The sequence below is a fragment of the Hyperolius riggenbachi genome, chromosome 3 (assembly GCF_040937935.1).
Source record: "Hyperolius riggenbachi isolate aHypRig1 chromosome 3, aHypRig1.pri, whole genome shotgun sequence".
Lineage (NCBI taxonomy): Eukaryota > Metazoa > Chordata > Amphibia > Anura > Hyperoliidae > Hyperolius > Hyperolius riggenbachi.
The window spans coordinates 470838261-470852377 of NC_090648.1; the positions used below are offsets into that span (position 1 = coordinate 470838261).

Sequence of the window (14117 nt, forward strand, 5' to 3'; positions counted from 1 at the left end):
TGGTTGGTATTGCAATGTGCAATGTTGCCCACTCTCAGCCCGACTAGTTTCGGCGTCTCTGTATTTGCTCGTCGTGTGTGCCTTTTGGTTGCTGTCCATTTGTACTGTAAATTGGGGTGCCGCTAGATGCCGGATTCCTTTCCTCCATTCCTGAGAGGAATGCTGTCCGCAGTCTACGGTCTGGACTGCTTGGGGTTTAACAAATGGCTGGTTTAAAAAAATAGCACCTACCGACATAACGCCGCACTGACCTGCCGATACCGCCGTTCACTTTGATGTCCCATCGCTGTAGCCCCCTTGCCTTGCTGTCCCTATGACCCTGAGCCGGTCAGGAGCCGATTTAATTGGCTCCTGACACTCATCATCCGATTTTTGGTTCGCGAACTTCCGCAAAAGGTTCGGTTCGCGGAAAAGTTCGCGAACCGCAATAGACTTCAATGGGGAGGCGAACTTCAAAATTTAGAAGAATTTCTACCGGCTGGAAAAATGATAGAAAACATGTTTCAAGGGATCTAATACCTGGAGGAAGACATGATTGAGTGAAATACACATCAAAAGTCGCAGGAAAAAATCTAGATTTTACATAAACCACTATTTTAACCTTCCTGGCGGTAAGCCCGAGCTGAGCTCGGTCTATGCCGCGCAGAAGGATTTCTCAGGGCCTGCTGGGCCGATTTGCATACTTTTTTTTTTTTTTTTTTTGCAACACGCAGCTAGCACTTTGCTAGCTGCGTGTGCATTCCGATCGCCGACGCCGCTCCGCGCTGATTTACTGCCGATCGCTGCGCCGCCCCCCCCCCCCCCCAGACCCCGTGCGCTGCCTAGCCAATTAGTGCCAGACAGCGCTGAGGGGTGGATCGGGACTCCCTTAGACGCCATGACGTCTGTGACATCATCCCACCCCGTCGCCATGGCAACGGGGAAAGCCCTTCAGGAAATCCCGTTTTTTTGAACGGGATTTCCTGATCAAAGATCGCTGGAGGCGATCGATGCAGGGGGATGCCGCCGTACAGCGGCTATCATGAAGTGAGCCCTAGGCTCGCTACATGATTTAAATTTTTTTTTTAATAGTGCTGTGCTGCCCCCTGGCGGTTTCTAATAGACCGCCAGGAGGGTTAAGGTCCCAAATCTCATTCACTGTTCAATTACAGGCCTACACTACTTTACAACATCAGGCAGTGTATCCCTTCCTCCCTCCTCCCTTCCTCGGGAGGAGGGAGGCTCTCATCTTCCAGGAAATTGTAGAATTTCAAAAGCCAGCTTATATACCTTAGCCGGGAATTGAACCTAGGTCTGAGTGCTTGGTAGTCGGCTCTCTTAACCACTGGTCCCCCACCAACACTACATGCTAAAGGTAGCTTAGCATGTACCATTATGATGTATCCTAGAGAAAAATGAGCTTGCTTAAAGATTTGTAGGCTTTTAAAAGCCAGCTTACATACCTTGGCCGGGAATTGAACCCAGGTCTTGGCCAGGGATTGAACACAGGTCTGAGTGCTTGGTAGTCAGCTCTCTTAAACTATGGTCCACCACCAACACTACATGCTGGAGCCAGCCTAGCATGTACCATTGTGATATACCCAAGAGGAAAATGAGCTTGCACTCTCTCTCTCTCTCTCTCTCTAGGACTTGATGGTTTTAAGCTGAAAATTCACTTCAGTGGCATCAACGGATACCAGCAAAATTTCACAGGCAATTTCGGAATTCTGCCAGATTGAAAAAGCAATTCCGTTCCGACCAAACGGAATGGAATGACCAATTTCCGCCCAAAATTGCGGAAAATACAATTCCGCAGAAAGCGGTGACCATCCCTACTAGAGAGAGAGAGAGAGAGAGAGATGAATCTACATGGCTATCTGGGGTTCTCTTCGGACAACTGGTGAACACAAAAGGCAAGGCCATGCCTGGGTAGGGTTGAACCACCAACCTTTTAGTTAACAGCCAAACACGCTACCCAATTGTGCCACAGAGACTGTGTTCTACTCCTGGCCAATGTGAGTTGGCTTTTGACAGACATACTACACATCCTTAAGCAAACTCATTTTTCTCTAGGATAGATCATAATGGTACATGCTAGGCTGCCTTCAGCATGTAGTGTTGGTGGTGGACCAGCGGTTAAGAGAGCTGACTACCCAGCACTCAGACCTGGGTTCAATTCCCGGCCAAGACCTGGGTTCAATTCCTGGCCAAGGTATGTAAGCTGGCTTTTAAAAGCCTACACATCTTTAAGCAAGCTCATTTTTCTCTAGGATAGATCATAATGGTACATGCTAGGCTGCCTTCAGCATGTAGTGTTGGTGGTGGACCAGCGGTTAAGAGAGCTGACTACCAAGCACTCAGACTTGGGTTCAATTCCTGGCCAAGGTATATAAGTTGTTTTGAAATTCTACAATTCCCTGGAAGATGAGGAAGGGAGGAGGGAGGAAACTCTCCCTAGCAGAGTCTGTCAGCAGCTGTCCCTTAACCTTCCTGGCGGTAAGCCGCGCAGGAGGTTTTCTCAGGCCCTGCTGGGCCGATTTACTTACTTTTTTTTTGCTGCACGCAGCTAGCACTTTGCTGTGCTCCCTCCTGGTGAAATTAATTAGACCGCCAGGAGTGTTAACTAATTAGTGCAGGCAGACTAGTGAGTGAAACGACACAAGGACCTTGCCTTTTTATAAGGGGGGTGGGGCTCCAGGAGTGAGTGCAGTCTGATTGGCAACAATGTGCCTGCTGACTGTGATGTAGAGGGTCAAAGTTCTGCTCAATAGAGCATTATGGGGCGAATCGAACTTCCGGAAAAGTTTGCCTGCTCTTGGCAAACGCGAACCACTGAAGTTCGCCTGTAACCGTTCGCAGGCGAATCATTCGCGACATCTCTATTCCTGACCGGCTCAGGAGGGGATACAGCAGCAAGCGAGCGGCACGATCAATGGGAGTGTACGATGGTGAGGATTGAAAACTATGCCCTGGCAGAGATAATGTTCAAAATAGGGCGTAGATTGCAATTTGTGCGGTCTGGAAGCAGATAAACCTACGTTTAAATGTTTGACCGTCTTGGGTCCATTTTTTTCCCTTTTCTTTGTTTTACAAGCTGTAGTTATCTGTGAGAGTTGCACTACAGTCCAACTGCAGAGAAACTGTCATGTATAACCATTATTAACCCAACAGTGAGAAAACCAAAACACAGGCTAGCTCTATGTAGGATTAGGACTGTACATACACCTATTTATGTCATCATGTCCCTGCAGGTGCCTATTAAAGTGTAACTGTAGGGCATAAAATCAAAAATCAATTCTTTATTTTTATCTGGTAAACAAGTACTGTATATACTCGAATAGAAGTCGACCTCATGTACAAGTCGACTCCAATATTCAACCCTCTTAAGTTGGAATTTTTGACTCAAGTACAAGTCCACCCAGCAAAGTTAATGACTGCTTAGGAGGGGTTAATGACTGCACTGTATACAGTATTGCAGCGATTAACACCTGTCCCTTAAAGTGAAGGTCCAAGGACAAAAAACAAAACAAAAAAAACAAACAAAGTCCACTTACCTGGGGCTTCCTCAGCCCCTGGCTCTCGTCCTGTACCCGCGGTGCACCAGGTCGGCTTCTGGGTCGGCTTCTGGTGCACTCCACGACGCAGCCCCAGGTAAGTGGACTTTGTTTTTTTTGTCGTCCTTGGATGTTTCCTTTAAGCGCAGCCAATACCTCGTCCAGGCCACTAAGTGCTGCAATTATTCACTCCCCTTTATGCATCTCCGTATTTCCCCCCTGCCCCTTTCCTTGTGGCCAGGACTTTCAGACCTGTGTTTTCTTGGCATTCCGTTTCCTCAAAGTGTCACTTACCACTGGGTACAATGCTGCAAATGGGAATGTCACTATTAGCACACACTATAACTCAGTGTGCTTAGTTTTGTCCGTGACTCGTGTATAAGTCGACCCCTATAGTTTTATTAAGTGAATCAGACCTAAATTTCTAGACTTATACTTGAGTATATACAGTAATAAGGTTGCTAACAAGGTAATCAAAAAGTTAAAATCACGATTACTTTTCTTGTTGATAAATGATCATTCCCCATTTTACCTGACTCTTATTTGGTACACACAAAGGTTGGTACACAAAAAGGAAGTTGCAGGGCATGCTGGGTTGTCCTTTTTTGCTTCTCTACTTCCCCTCAGACTTAACTAATGCAGCCTGATTGGCTGAAGCCTCTTTCCCTCCTGTTTTCCCCTCCCACACCTCTGATTCTCTCTGATTGGCCAATATTTATCATGATGAGACCATGCACTTTGTATAATGAAGGGCGGGCAAATCGGGCAGAGGAGACTAAGGGAGGAAATAACATCAGGATTGGCTTAACAATAGCCACAGTTAAAATGGGAAATGTTAAGGTTTTTCTCTTTTTTTACTGTAAAAAAAATCATTAAAATCAAAACGTGAACAGTGCAATACATATGTAAGTAGAGCAAGTATTTATCTACTCCTACATGTTGTTTTTCTGAGATAGTATGGCTGACAGCTCCTCTTTTTAAGTTACATTTTGCTCTATTATTACATCTCTATCTTCTGTCTGTCTGTTTGTCTTTCAGCCTCCTCCAACCCCGCCAGCTCCCAGCAGGAGACTGAAGTGTGTAAAGATGGAGGCTCGGTGAGTGTCCTCAGTATGGGTCTAGCATTGGGGCCCACTGGCAGCACTTTTGCAGCGCTTGCTAATCACCGGCAATCGGCAAAGCAATGCAAGAAGGTAACCCTAAGGGCCCTTTTACACTTAATCAGTTGGTCTCAGTTATAACTGAAAGAAAACTGATTTTCAAAGTAATGTCCATGTTTCCCGACTGCCTCTTTTACACTTTACGCGTTTTAACTGAAAGCTTTTTCTTAATGCACTGCTATGGAAAAAACGCGTACTAACGCACACACCAACTGATTAAGGGGAGGTGTCACAGCAGCGCTGCCTGCTGCAATATTGCCATTGATCCAGAGCAATCGTATACAAAACCATGAGGGCAAAATTGCATTCACTCTGGGAATCGCACAGAAAATGACAATGCTTCTGTGATTCGGAAATGGCGAGTGACGCTAAGGCATCCACTAGTGGGCCTTAGTGTTGTCGGGACATGCTCTGCTCTGTCCTAGGGACAGAATGATTGTAATGGAAAAAATAAGAGACAATTGGGGGTGCCGCCATCGCTGGTCTACTTTGTTTTGTACTAAAAAATAAAATAGTTTTGATGTCTTGGAGAGATTAATGAAATGCAAATAATTCGTTCTTGCATGCAAATATATTGCAAATTGTATGGAGCATACAACTGAGCCAATCAAAATTGACAGGAAGTTATTTTGATTGGTCCTTTGATCCATTGACTTAATTAACCTATGAGCAGATCAAGAGCCCTGACTTATTGCTTGTTGCATGCTTGTTCCAGGCGAGACAATATAACTGCTAGACGAATGTAACTTGATAAAGAACTGTAGACAAAACACAATGAATTGACTTTTTTTTTTTTTAACAACAATATTCATTGATGGATGATTTAGTCAGTGTTGCCCATCGTAATTTCTTTCCTCTCCCTGATTTACTTTCTAAAATGTATCACAGGTGGTGACATCTTTAGCTCTGTCAGGTGATCTCTGCAGAATGTTTGTTTACTGAGAATTCTAAAGCCAGTAGGAAAGATCTCTGGTCCCCCAGAATGCTTTTACTAAACAGTCTAGGCAAAGCCTCGTTGGAAGGGTGGGGTTACATTACATACCAATATACAGCAATAGATCGCTATAGGAAGTGTTACTCATGCTGAAACCCGGATATTTACTGTAAAAGTTGATATCCTGAATAATTTACTGCATTCTACTGTATGTTATTTCGGTTCCTTGTTAAAAGTAAAATAGACTCTGGTTGCCTTCTGATTTCCTGTAAGGCACATGTATGCCTAAAACAGAGACATCTATAAATACAAATTAATGCTTCCCAAAATTATCACTTCACTTGGCCACACTCCTTTAGCACCCATCCCAGTCCCTCTTATTTAACTACCTAACGACCACGTCTTGCCGATGGGTGTGACCGTGGCAGCAGCCCCAGGACCACTTAATGACTATTGGCGTCAAGTCCTGGAGCTGTAGTTTAGCAGGGAAGGCATGCGCAAATGCGCGTTCGTTCCCTGCCGATGCACGGACCTCCACTCTGTGATCAACCTGCTAGCCGCGATCACAGCCGTTAGTAAACGGGAAAGGAATCCTGTGTTTACATTCGTGCAGCGTTGCTATCTAGTTCAGCGCTGTACAAGGGACACTCGGCTGTCCCTCAGAGTGGCCGGGGATCGAAGCTCTCTCATAGGCTGATGCCTATGAGAGGCAGAGAAGAGGACGGATCGCCATCCTAAGCAACTCAGGATGGGGTAGGAAGGAGGGAAACTCAAGCTCTGAAAGTCTGATATTTAAAAAAAAAAATCACAGGAGTGATCAGACACCTCCATAAGAATGTGGACAAGAAAAGGTTAGATTCATTTGTGTGCTTAGTTGTGGGGCTGTGCAGCAACCAGACAAAGCTGCACAGCCCTGTGTTGTGAAAAATGGCCTGGTCACTAGGGGGGTGTAAGCCTGTGGTCTTGAAGTGGTTAATGTTCCCTGGGTTATGATCAGGGTGGCAGATCTTCCACCCTGACTGCTCTGTACATGGCTGGTGCACTGCTGCCATCCACTACTGCTGTGCCTGCTGTTGCTTACATAAACACAAATTAAAGAGGAACTGTAACGTAACATAATGAATAGAATAGCTTATTTATTTTATATTTTATTTTTTATGTATTTTTTTTACAGTATTAATTTATAAATGATTTAGTCAGTGTTCGCCCATAGTAAAATCTTTCCTATCCCCGATTTACATTCTGAAATCCATCACAGGTGCCAACATCTTTAGTCCTGACAGGTGCAGCTCTGCGGAATGTTTGTTTCTTAGAAATCCAAAGTCAGTGAAAATAATACCTGGTCTCCCAGAATGCTCTGGGAGGAGAATTACACATAGCTAAACAGCCTAGGCTAAGAATCACTGGGAGGGCGGGGCTACATACAGTACCAATATATAGGAAATTTCCATTTTATAATGCTAAAACCTGGAAAATTACCCCAAAAGTAAATATTATGACATTTCTACATTCTACTATGTCACTACAGTGACTCTTTAACTTATTCTGCCCCTCTAAAATGCTGGTCAGTTATTGGTATTGAATCACAAAAAGGATATTCTAGAACTGTGAAGGGTGCAGAAAAGAAGCCAGTAAGTTGATAAGAGACATGGAGCACTTTGGTTAGATGTGGCTGATCTGGACCGGTTTAGGAGGCCTATTCACATGGACGGTATTGCGTTGGTTCCTTAGGACCCGTTTCCACTAGTGCGGTGCGATTTCTTTTCGTAAAACGCATGAATGAATTTGCATGCCAATGCAAATTTGTATGCGTTTGTATGAAAATTTTCATGCGAATCCACATGCGGTTTTGTGTATTTTTGTAAGTATGCGATTTTAATCATGTCAGTGCCTGTGTGCTTTTACATTGATTTTACATGAAAACGTATGCGAGTTTGCATGGAAAATTCCAAAAACGCCATGCAAATTCCTATTATATACATTACATGCGAATCTGCTGTGCACAGATTTCCTGACCAGTGGAAACGGGCCCATTGACTATTATTGGCTATGCGAATCTGCATGCAGAAAACGTATGCAGATTCGCTCTAGTGGAAACAGGCCCGCAGTGGTAAACTATAGCTCTACCGCCGTCCAATGCATTCCAGCAGAAGCAATTGCATAGGCCTTGCTCTGTCACATGGTTCTCCTGCTGTACTAGACTTGCCGTATGTAAATTGGTTGGTGTGGACACTTGCACCACAATAATTTTGCATCATTTTTACATTTTCCTCTTTTTGCAGCCCAATCCAGAGAAGGAATGTTACGGAGACAATAAAGTGCCGCCTGCGGAAGGTGAACAACTCATACTTTTTATACTTCTTTTAAAACCCCTGATAGTAAAGAATTGAGACTAAATGAACAATAATGAATCTGTTAAAGGACAACTACAGCAAAAAAAAAAGTAAGCAGTTGAAATCTGACAGAACCGACAGGTTTTGGGCCCGTCCATCTCTTCATGGGGGATTCTCAGGGTTTTGTTTGTTTTCAAAAGCATTTCCTAAATGGCAGTTGCTAAAGGTGGGTACACACGTCAGATAAAAGTCTTTGGAAAATGAAAGATCACAGACCAATTTTACCCCCTTTCGTGTGGTATGAGAGCTATACTCTACACAGTCTATTCTATGGAGCTGAACTCCCCATCAGATAGAAATCTTTGCAAGATGCTGCACACAAAGATGCTGTACACATGCAACATATCAGTATCTGCAAAAGATCTGTTCCTGCAAAAGATCTATTCCTGCAAAACGCATTTATAGTCTATGTCTGCAGATCTCATACACACCTTGTTTTAACGGACAATTATCTGTAGATCAGATCCACCAGGTTGGATCTGCAGATGATTGTCTGATCTGCAGATGAATGTCCATTAACCACTTCCCGACCGCCCACTACACAGGGGCGGCGGGGAAGTGGAGCCCTGCAGGACGGCCTCACCCACAGAGGCGGCGGTCCATTTAAGGGCATGGGCGGAGCGATCGCGTCATCCGTGACGCGATCCTCCGCCGGCGCCTGTCACCGTTCGCTCGCCGCAACATCCCGCCGGCTATACGGAAGCGCCGGCGGGATGTTAACCCCGCGATCGCCGCATACAAAGTGTATAATACACTTTGTAATGTTTACAAAGTGTATTATACATGCTGCCTCCTGCCCTGGTGGTCCCAGTGTCCGAGGGACCACCAGGGCAGGCTGCAGCCACCCTAGTCTGCACCCAAGCACACTGATTTCTCCCCCCCCTGCCCCAGATCGCCCACAGCACCCATCAGACCCCCCCCCTGCCCACCCCCCAGACCCCTGTTTGCACCCAATCACCCCCCTAATCACCCATCAATCACTCCCTGTCACTATCTGTCAACGCTATTTTTTTTTTATCCCCCCCCCCTGCTCCCTGCCCCCTCCTGATCACCCCCCACCCCTCAGATTCTCCCCAGACCCCCCCCCCCAGACCACCCCCCCCCTGTTTACTGTATGCATCTATCCCCCTGATCACCTGTCAATCACCTGTCAATCACCCGTCAATCACCCATCAATCACCCGTCAATCACCCCCTGTCACTGCCACCCATCAATCAGCCCCTAACCTGCCCCTTGCGGGCAATCTGATCACCCCCCCACACCAATAGATCGCCCACAGATCCGACATCAGATCACCTCCCAAATCCATTGTTTACATCTATTCTCTCCTCTAAACACCCACTAATTACCCATCAATCACCCATCAATCACCCCCTATCACCACTTGTCACTTTTACCTATCAGATCAGACCCTAATCTGCCCCTTGCGGGCACCCAATCACCCGCCCACACGCTCAGATTGCCCTCTGACCCCCCCTTATCAATTCACCAGTGCATTAATTACATCTGTTCTTCCCTGTAATAACCCACTGATCACCTGTCAATCACCTGCCAATCACCTATCACCCATCAATCACCCCCTGTCACCCCCTGTCACTGCCACCCATCAATCAGCCCCTAACCTGCCCCTTGCGGGCAATCTGATCACCCACCCACACCATTAGATCGCCCGCAAACCCGCCGTCAGATTACCTCCCAAATGTATCGTTTACATCTGTTATCTTCTCTAAACACCCACTAATTACCCATCAATCACCCCCTATCACCACCTGTCACTGCCACCCAACAATCAGCCCCTAACCTGCCCCTTGCGGGCAATCTGATCACCCACCCACACCAATAGATCGCCCGCAGATCCGACATCAGATCACCACCCAAGCGCAGTGTTTCCATCTATTCTCTCCTCTAAACACCCACTAATTACCCATCAATCACTCCCTATCACCACCTGTCACTGTTACCTATCAGATCAGACCCTAATCTGCCCCTTGCGGGCACCCAATCGCCCGCCTACACGCTCAGATTGCCCTCAGACCCCCCCTTATCAATTCGCCAGTGCAATATTTACATCTGTTCTCCCCTGTAATAACCCACTGATTACCTGTCAATCACCTATCAATCACCCATCAATCACCCCCTGTCACTGCCACCCATCAATCACCCCCTGTCACTGCCACCCATCAATCACCCCCTGTCACTGCCACCCATCAATCAGCCCCTAACCTGCCCCTTTCGGGCAAACTGATCACCCACCCACACCAATAGATCGCCCGCAGATCCGACATCAGATCACCACCCAAGCGCAGTGTTTCCATCTATTCTCTACCCTAAACACCCACTAATTACCCATCAATCACCCCCTGTCACTGCTACCTATCAGATTAGACCCCTATCTGCCCCTAGGGCACTCAATCACCCGCCCACACCCTCAGAATGCCCTCAGACCCCAGCCCTGATCACCTCGCCAGTGCATTGCTTGCATCCATTCCCCCCTCTAATCACACCTTGAGACACCCATCAATCACCTCCTGTCACCCCCTAGCACACCTACCCATCAGATCAGGCCCCAATTTGCCCCGTGTGGGCTCCTGATCACTCGGCCAAACCCTCAGACCCCCTTCCGATCACCTCCCCAGTGCATGGATTGCATCTATTTTCCCCTCTAACCACCCCCTGAGACACCCATCAATCACCTCCTGTCACCCCCCTAGCACTCCTATCCATCAGATCAGGCCTAATACAACCTGTCATCTAAAAGGCCACCCTGCTTATGACCGGTTCCACAAAATTCGCCCCCTCATAGACCACCTGTCATCAAAATTTGCAGATGCTTATACCCCTGAACAGTCATTTTGAGACATTTGGTTTCCAGACTACTCACGGTTTTGGGCCTGTAAAATGCCAGGGCGGTATAGGAACCCCACAAGTGACCCCATTTTAGAAAAAAAAGACACCCCAAGGTATTATGTTAGGTGTATGACGAGTTCATAGAAGATTTAATTTTTTGTCAAAAGTTAGCGGAAATTAATTTTTATTGGTTTTTTTTCACAAAGTGTCATTTTTCACTAACTTGTGACAAAAAATAAAATCTTCTATGAACTCGCCATACACCTAACGGAATACCTTGGGGTGTCTTCTTTCTAAAATGGGGTCACTTGTGGGGTTCCTATACTGCCCTGGCATTTTAGGGGCCCTAAACCGCGAGGAGTAGTCTAGAAAACAAATGCTTCAAAATGACCTGTGAATAGGACGTTGGGCCCCTTAGCGCACCTAGGCTGCAAAAAAGTGTCACACATGTGGTACCGCCGTACTCAGGAAAAGTAGTATAATGTGTTTTGGGGTGTATTTTTACACATACCCATGCTGGGTGGGAGAAATTTCTATGTAAATGGACAATTGTGTGTAAAAAAATCAAACAATTGTCATTTACAGAGATATTTCTCCCACTTAGCATGGGTATGTGTAAAAATACACCCCAAAACGCATTATACTACTTCTCCTGAGTACAGCGGTACCACATGTGTGGCACTTTTTTACACCCTAAGTACGCTAAGGGGCCCAAAGTCCAATGAGTACCTTTAGGATTTCACAGGTCATTTTGCGACATTTGGTTTCAAGACTACTCCTCACGGTTTAGGGCCCCTAAAATGCCAGGGCAGTATAGGAACCCCACAAATGACCCCATTCTAGAAAGAAGACACCCAAAGGTATTCCGTACGGAGTATGGTGAGTTCATAGAAGATTTTATTTTTTGTCACAAGTTAGCGGAAAATGACACTTTGTGAAAAAAAACTATTAAAATCAATTTCCGCTAACTTGTGACAAAAAAATAAAAACTTCTATGAACTCACCATACTCCTAACGGAATACCTTGGGGTGTCTTCTTTCTAAAATGGGGTCATTAGTGGGGTTCCTATACTGCCCTGGCATTTTAGGGGCCCTAAACCGTGAGGAGTAGTCTTGAAACAAAAATGACCTGTGAAATCCTAAAGGTACTCATTGGACTTTGGGCCCCTTAGTGCAGTTAGGGTGCAAAAAAGTGCCACACATGTGGTATCGCCGTACTCGGGAGAAGTAGTACAATGTGTTTTGGGGTGTATTTTTACACATACCCATGCTGGGTGGGAGAAATACCTCTGTAAATGACAATCTTTTGATTTTTTTTACACACAATTGTCCATTTACAGAGGTATTTCTCCCACCCAGCATGGGTATGTGTAAAAATACACCCCAAAACACATTGTACTACTTCTCCCGAGTATGGCGATACCACATGTGTGGCACTTTTTTGCACCCTAACTGCGCTAAAGGGCCCAAAGTCCAATGAGTACCTTTAGGATTTCACAGGTCATTTTGCGACATTTGGTTTCAAGACTACTCCTCACGGTTTAGGGCCCCTAAAATGCCAGGGCAGTATAGGAACCCCACAAATGACCCCATTTTAGAAAGAAGACACCCCAAGGTATTCCGTTAGGAGTATGGTGAGTTCATAGAAGATTTTATTTTTTGTCAAAAGTTAGCGGAAATTGATTTTAATTGTGTTTTTTCACAAAGTGTCATTTTCCGCTAACTTGTGACAAAAAATAAAATCTTCTATGAACTCGCCATACTACTAACGGAATACCTTGGGGTGTCTTCTTTCTAAATTGGGGTCATTTGTGGGGTTCCTATACTGCCCTGGCATTTTAGGGGCCCTAAACCGTGAGGAGTAGTCTTGAAACGAAATTTCTCAAAATGACCTGTGAAATCCTAAAGGTACTCATTGGACTTTGGGCCCTTTAGCGCAGTTAGGGTGCAAAAAAGTGCCACACATGTGGTATCGCCGTACTCAGGAGAAGTAGTATAATGTGTTTTGTGGTGTATTTTTACACATACCCATGCTGAGTGGGAGAAATATCTCTGTAAATGGACAATTGTGTGTAAAAAAAATTAACAAATTGTCATTTACAGAGATATTTCTCCCACCCAGCATGGGTATGTGTAAAAATACACCCCAAAACACATTATACTACTTCTCCTGAGTACGGCAATACCACATGTGTGGCACTTTTTTGCAGCCTAACTGCGCTAAGGGGTCCAAAGTCCAATGAGCACCTTTAGGCTTTACAGGGGTGCTTACAATTTAGCACCCCCCAAAATGTCAGGACAGTAAACACACCCCACAAATGATCCCATTTTGGAAAGTAGACCCTTCAAGGTATTCAGAGAGGGGCATGGTGAGTCCGTGGCAGATTTCATTTTTTTTTGTCGCAAGTTAGAAGAAATGGAAACTTTTTTTTTTTTTTTTTTTCCTCACAAAGTGTCATTTTCCGCTTACTTGTGACAAAAAATAATATCTTCTATGAACTCACTATGCCTCTCAGTGAATACTTTGGGATGTCTTCTTTCCAAAATGGGGTCATTTGGGGGGTATTTATACTATCCTGGAATTCTAGCCCCTCATGAAACATGACAGGGGGTCAGAAAAGTCAGAGATGCTTGAAAATGGGAAAATTCACTTTTGGCACCATAGTTTGTAAACGCTATAACTTTTACCCAAACCAATAAATATACACTGAATGGTTTTTTTTTTATCAAAAACATGTTTGTCCACATTTTTCGCGCTGCATGTATACAGAAATTTTACTTTATTTGAAAACTGTCAGCACAGAAAGTTAAAAAAATCATTTTTTTGCCAAAATTCATGTCTTTTTTGATGAATATAATAAAAAGTAAAAATCGCAGGAGCAATCAAATAGCATCAAAAGAAAGCTTTATTAGTGACAAGAAAAGGAGCCAAAATTCATTTAGGTGGTAGGTTGTATGAGCGAGCAATAAACCGTGAAAGCTGCAGTGGTCTGAATGGAAAAAAAGTGGCCGGTCCTTAAGGGGGGTAAAGCCCTAGGTCCTCAAGTGGTTAAACAAGGTGTGTATGGGATCTGCAGATATCATAGACTATGAATGCATTTTGCAGGAACGGATCTTTTGCAGATACTGATCTTTTGAATGTGTACAGCATCTTTGTGTGCAGCATCTTGCAAAGATTTTTATCTGATAGGGAGTTCAGCTCCATAGAATAGACTGTGTAGATTATGGCTCTCATACTACATGGAAGAGG

At 45.0% G+C, this 14117-nt stretch overlaps 2 protein-coding genes across 2 annotated transcripts in view; one reads left to right on the forward strand and one right to left on the reverse strand.

Annotated features, from left to right (window-relative positions):
* IRAG2 (inositol 1,4,5-triphosphate receptor associated 2) overlaps nucleotides 1-14117 on the forward strand; it is a 179302-nt gene that overhangs the window by 142616 nt on the left and 22569 nt on the right. The window contains 2 exon segments of the mRNA XM_068277999.1: nucleotides 4572-4630; nucleotides 7910-7961. Coding sequence (XP_068134100.1) covers nucleotides 4572-4630; nucleotides 7910-7961 — 111 coding nt within the window.
* Nucleotides 1-14117, reverse strand: part of DNAI7 (dynein axonemal intermediate chain 7) — a 169162-nt gene that overhangs the window by 86938 nt on the left and 68107 nt on the right. The gene's annotated exons all lie outside the window — the stretch shown is intronic.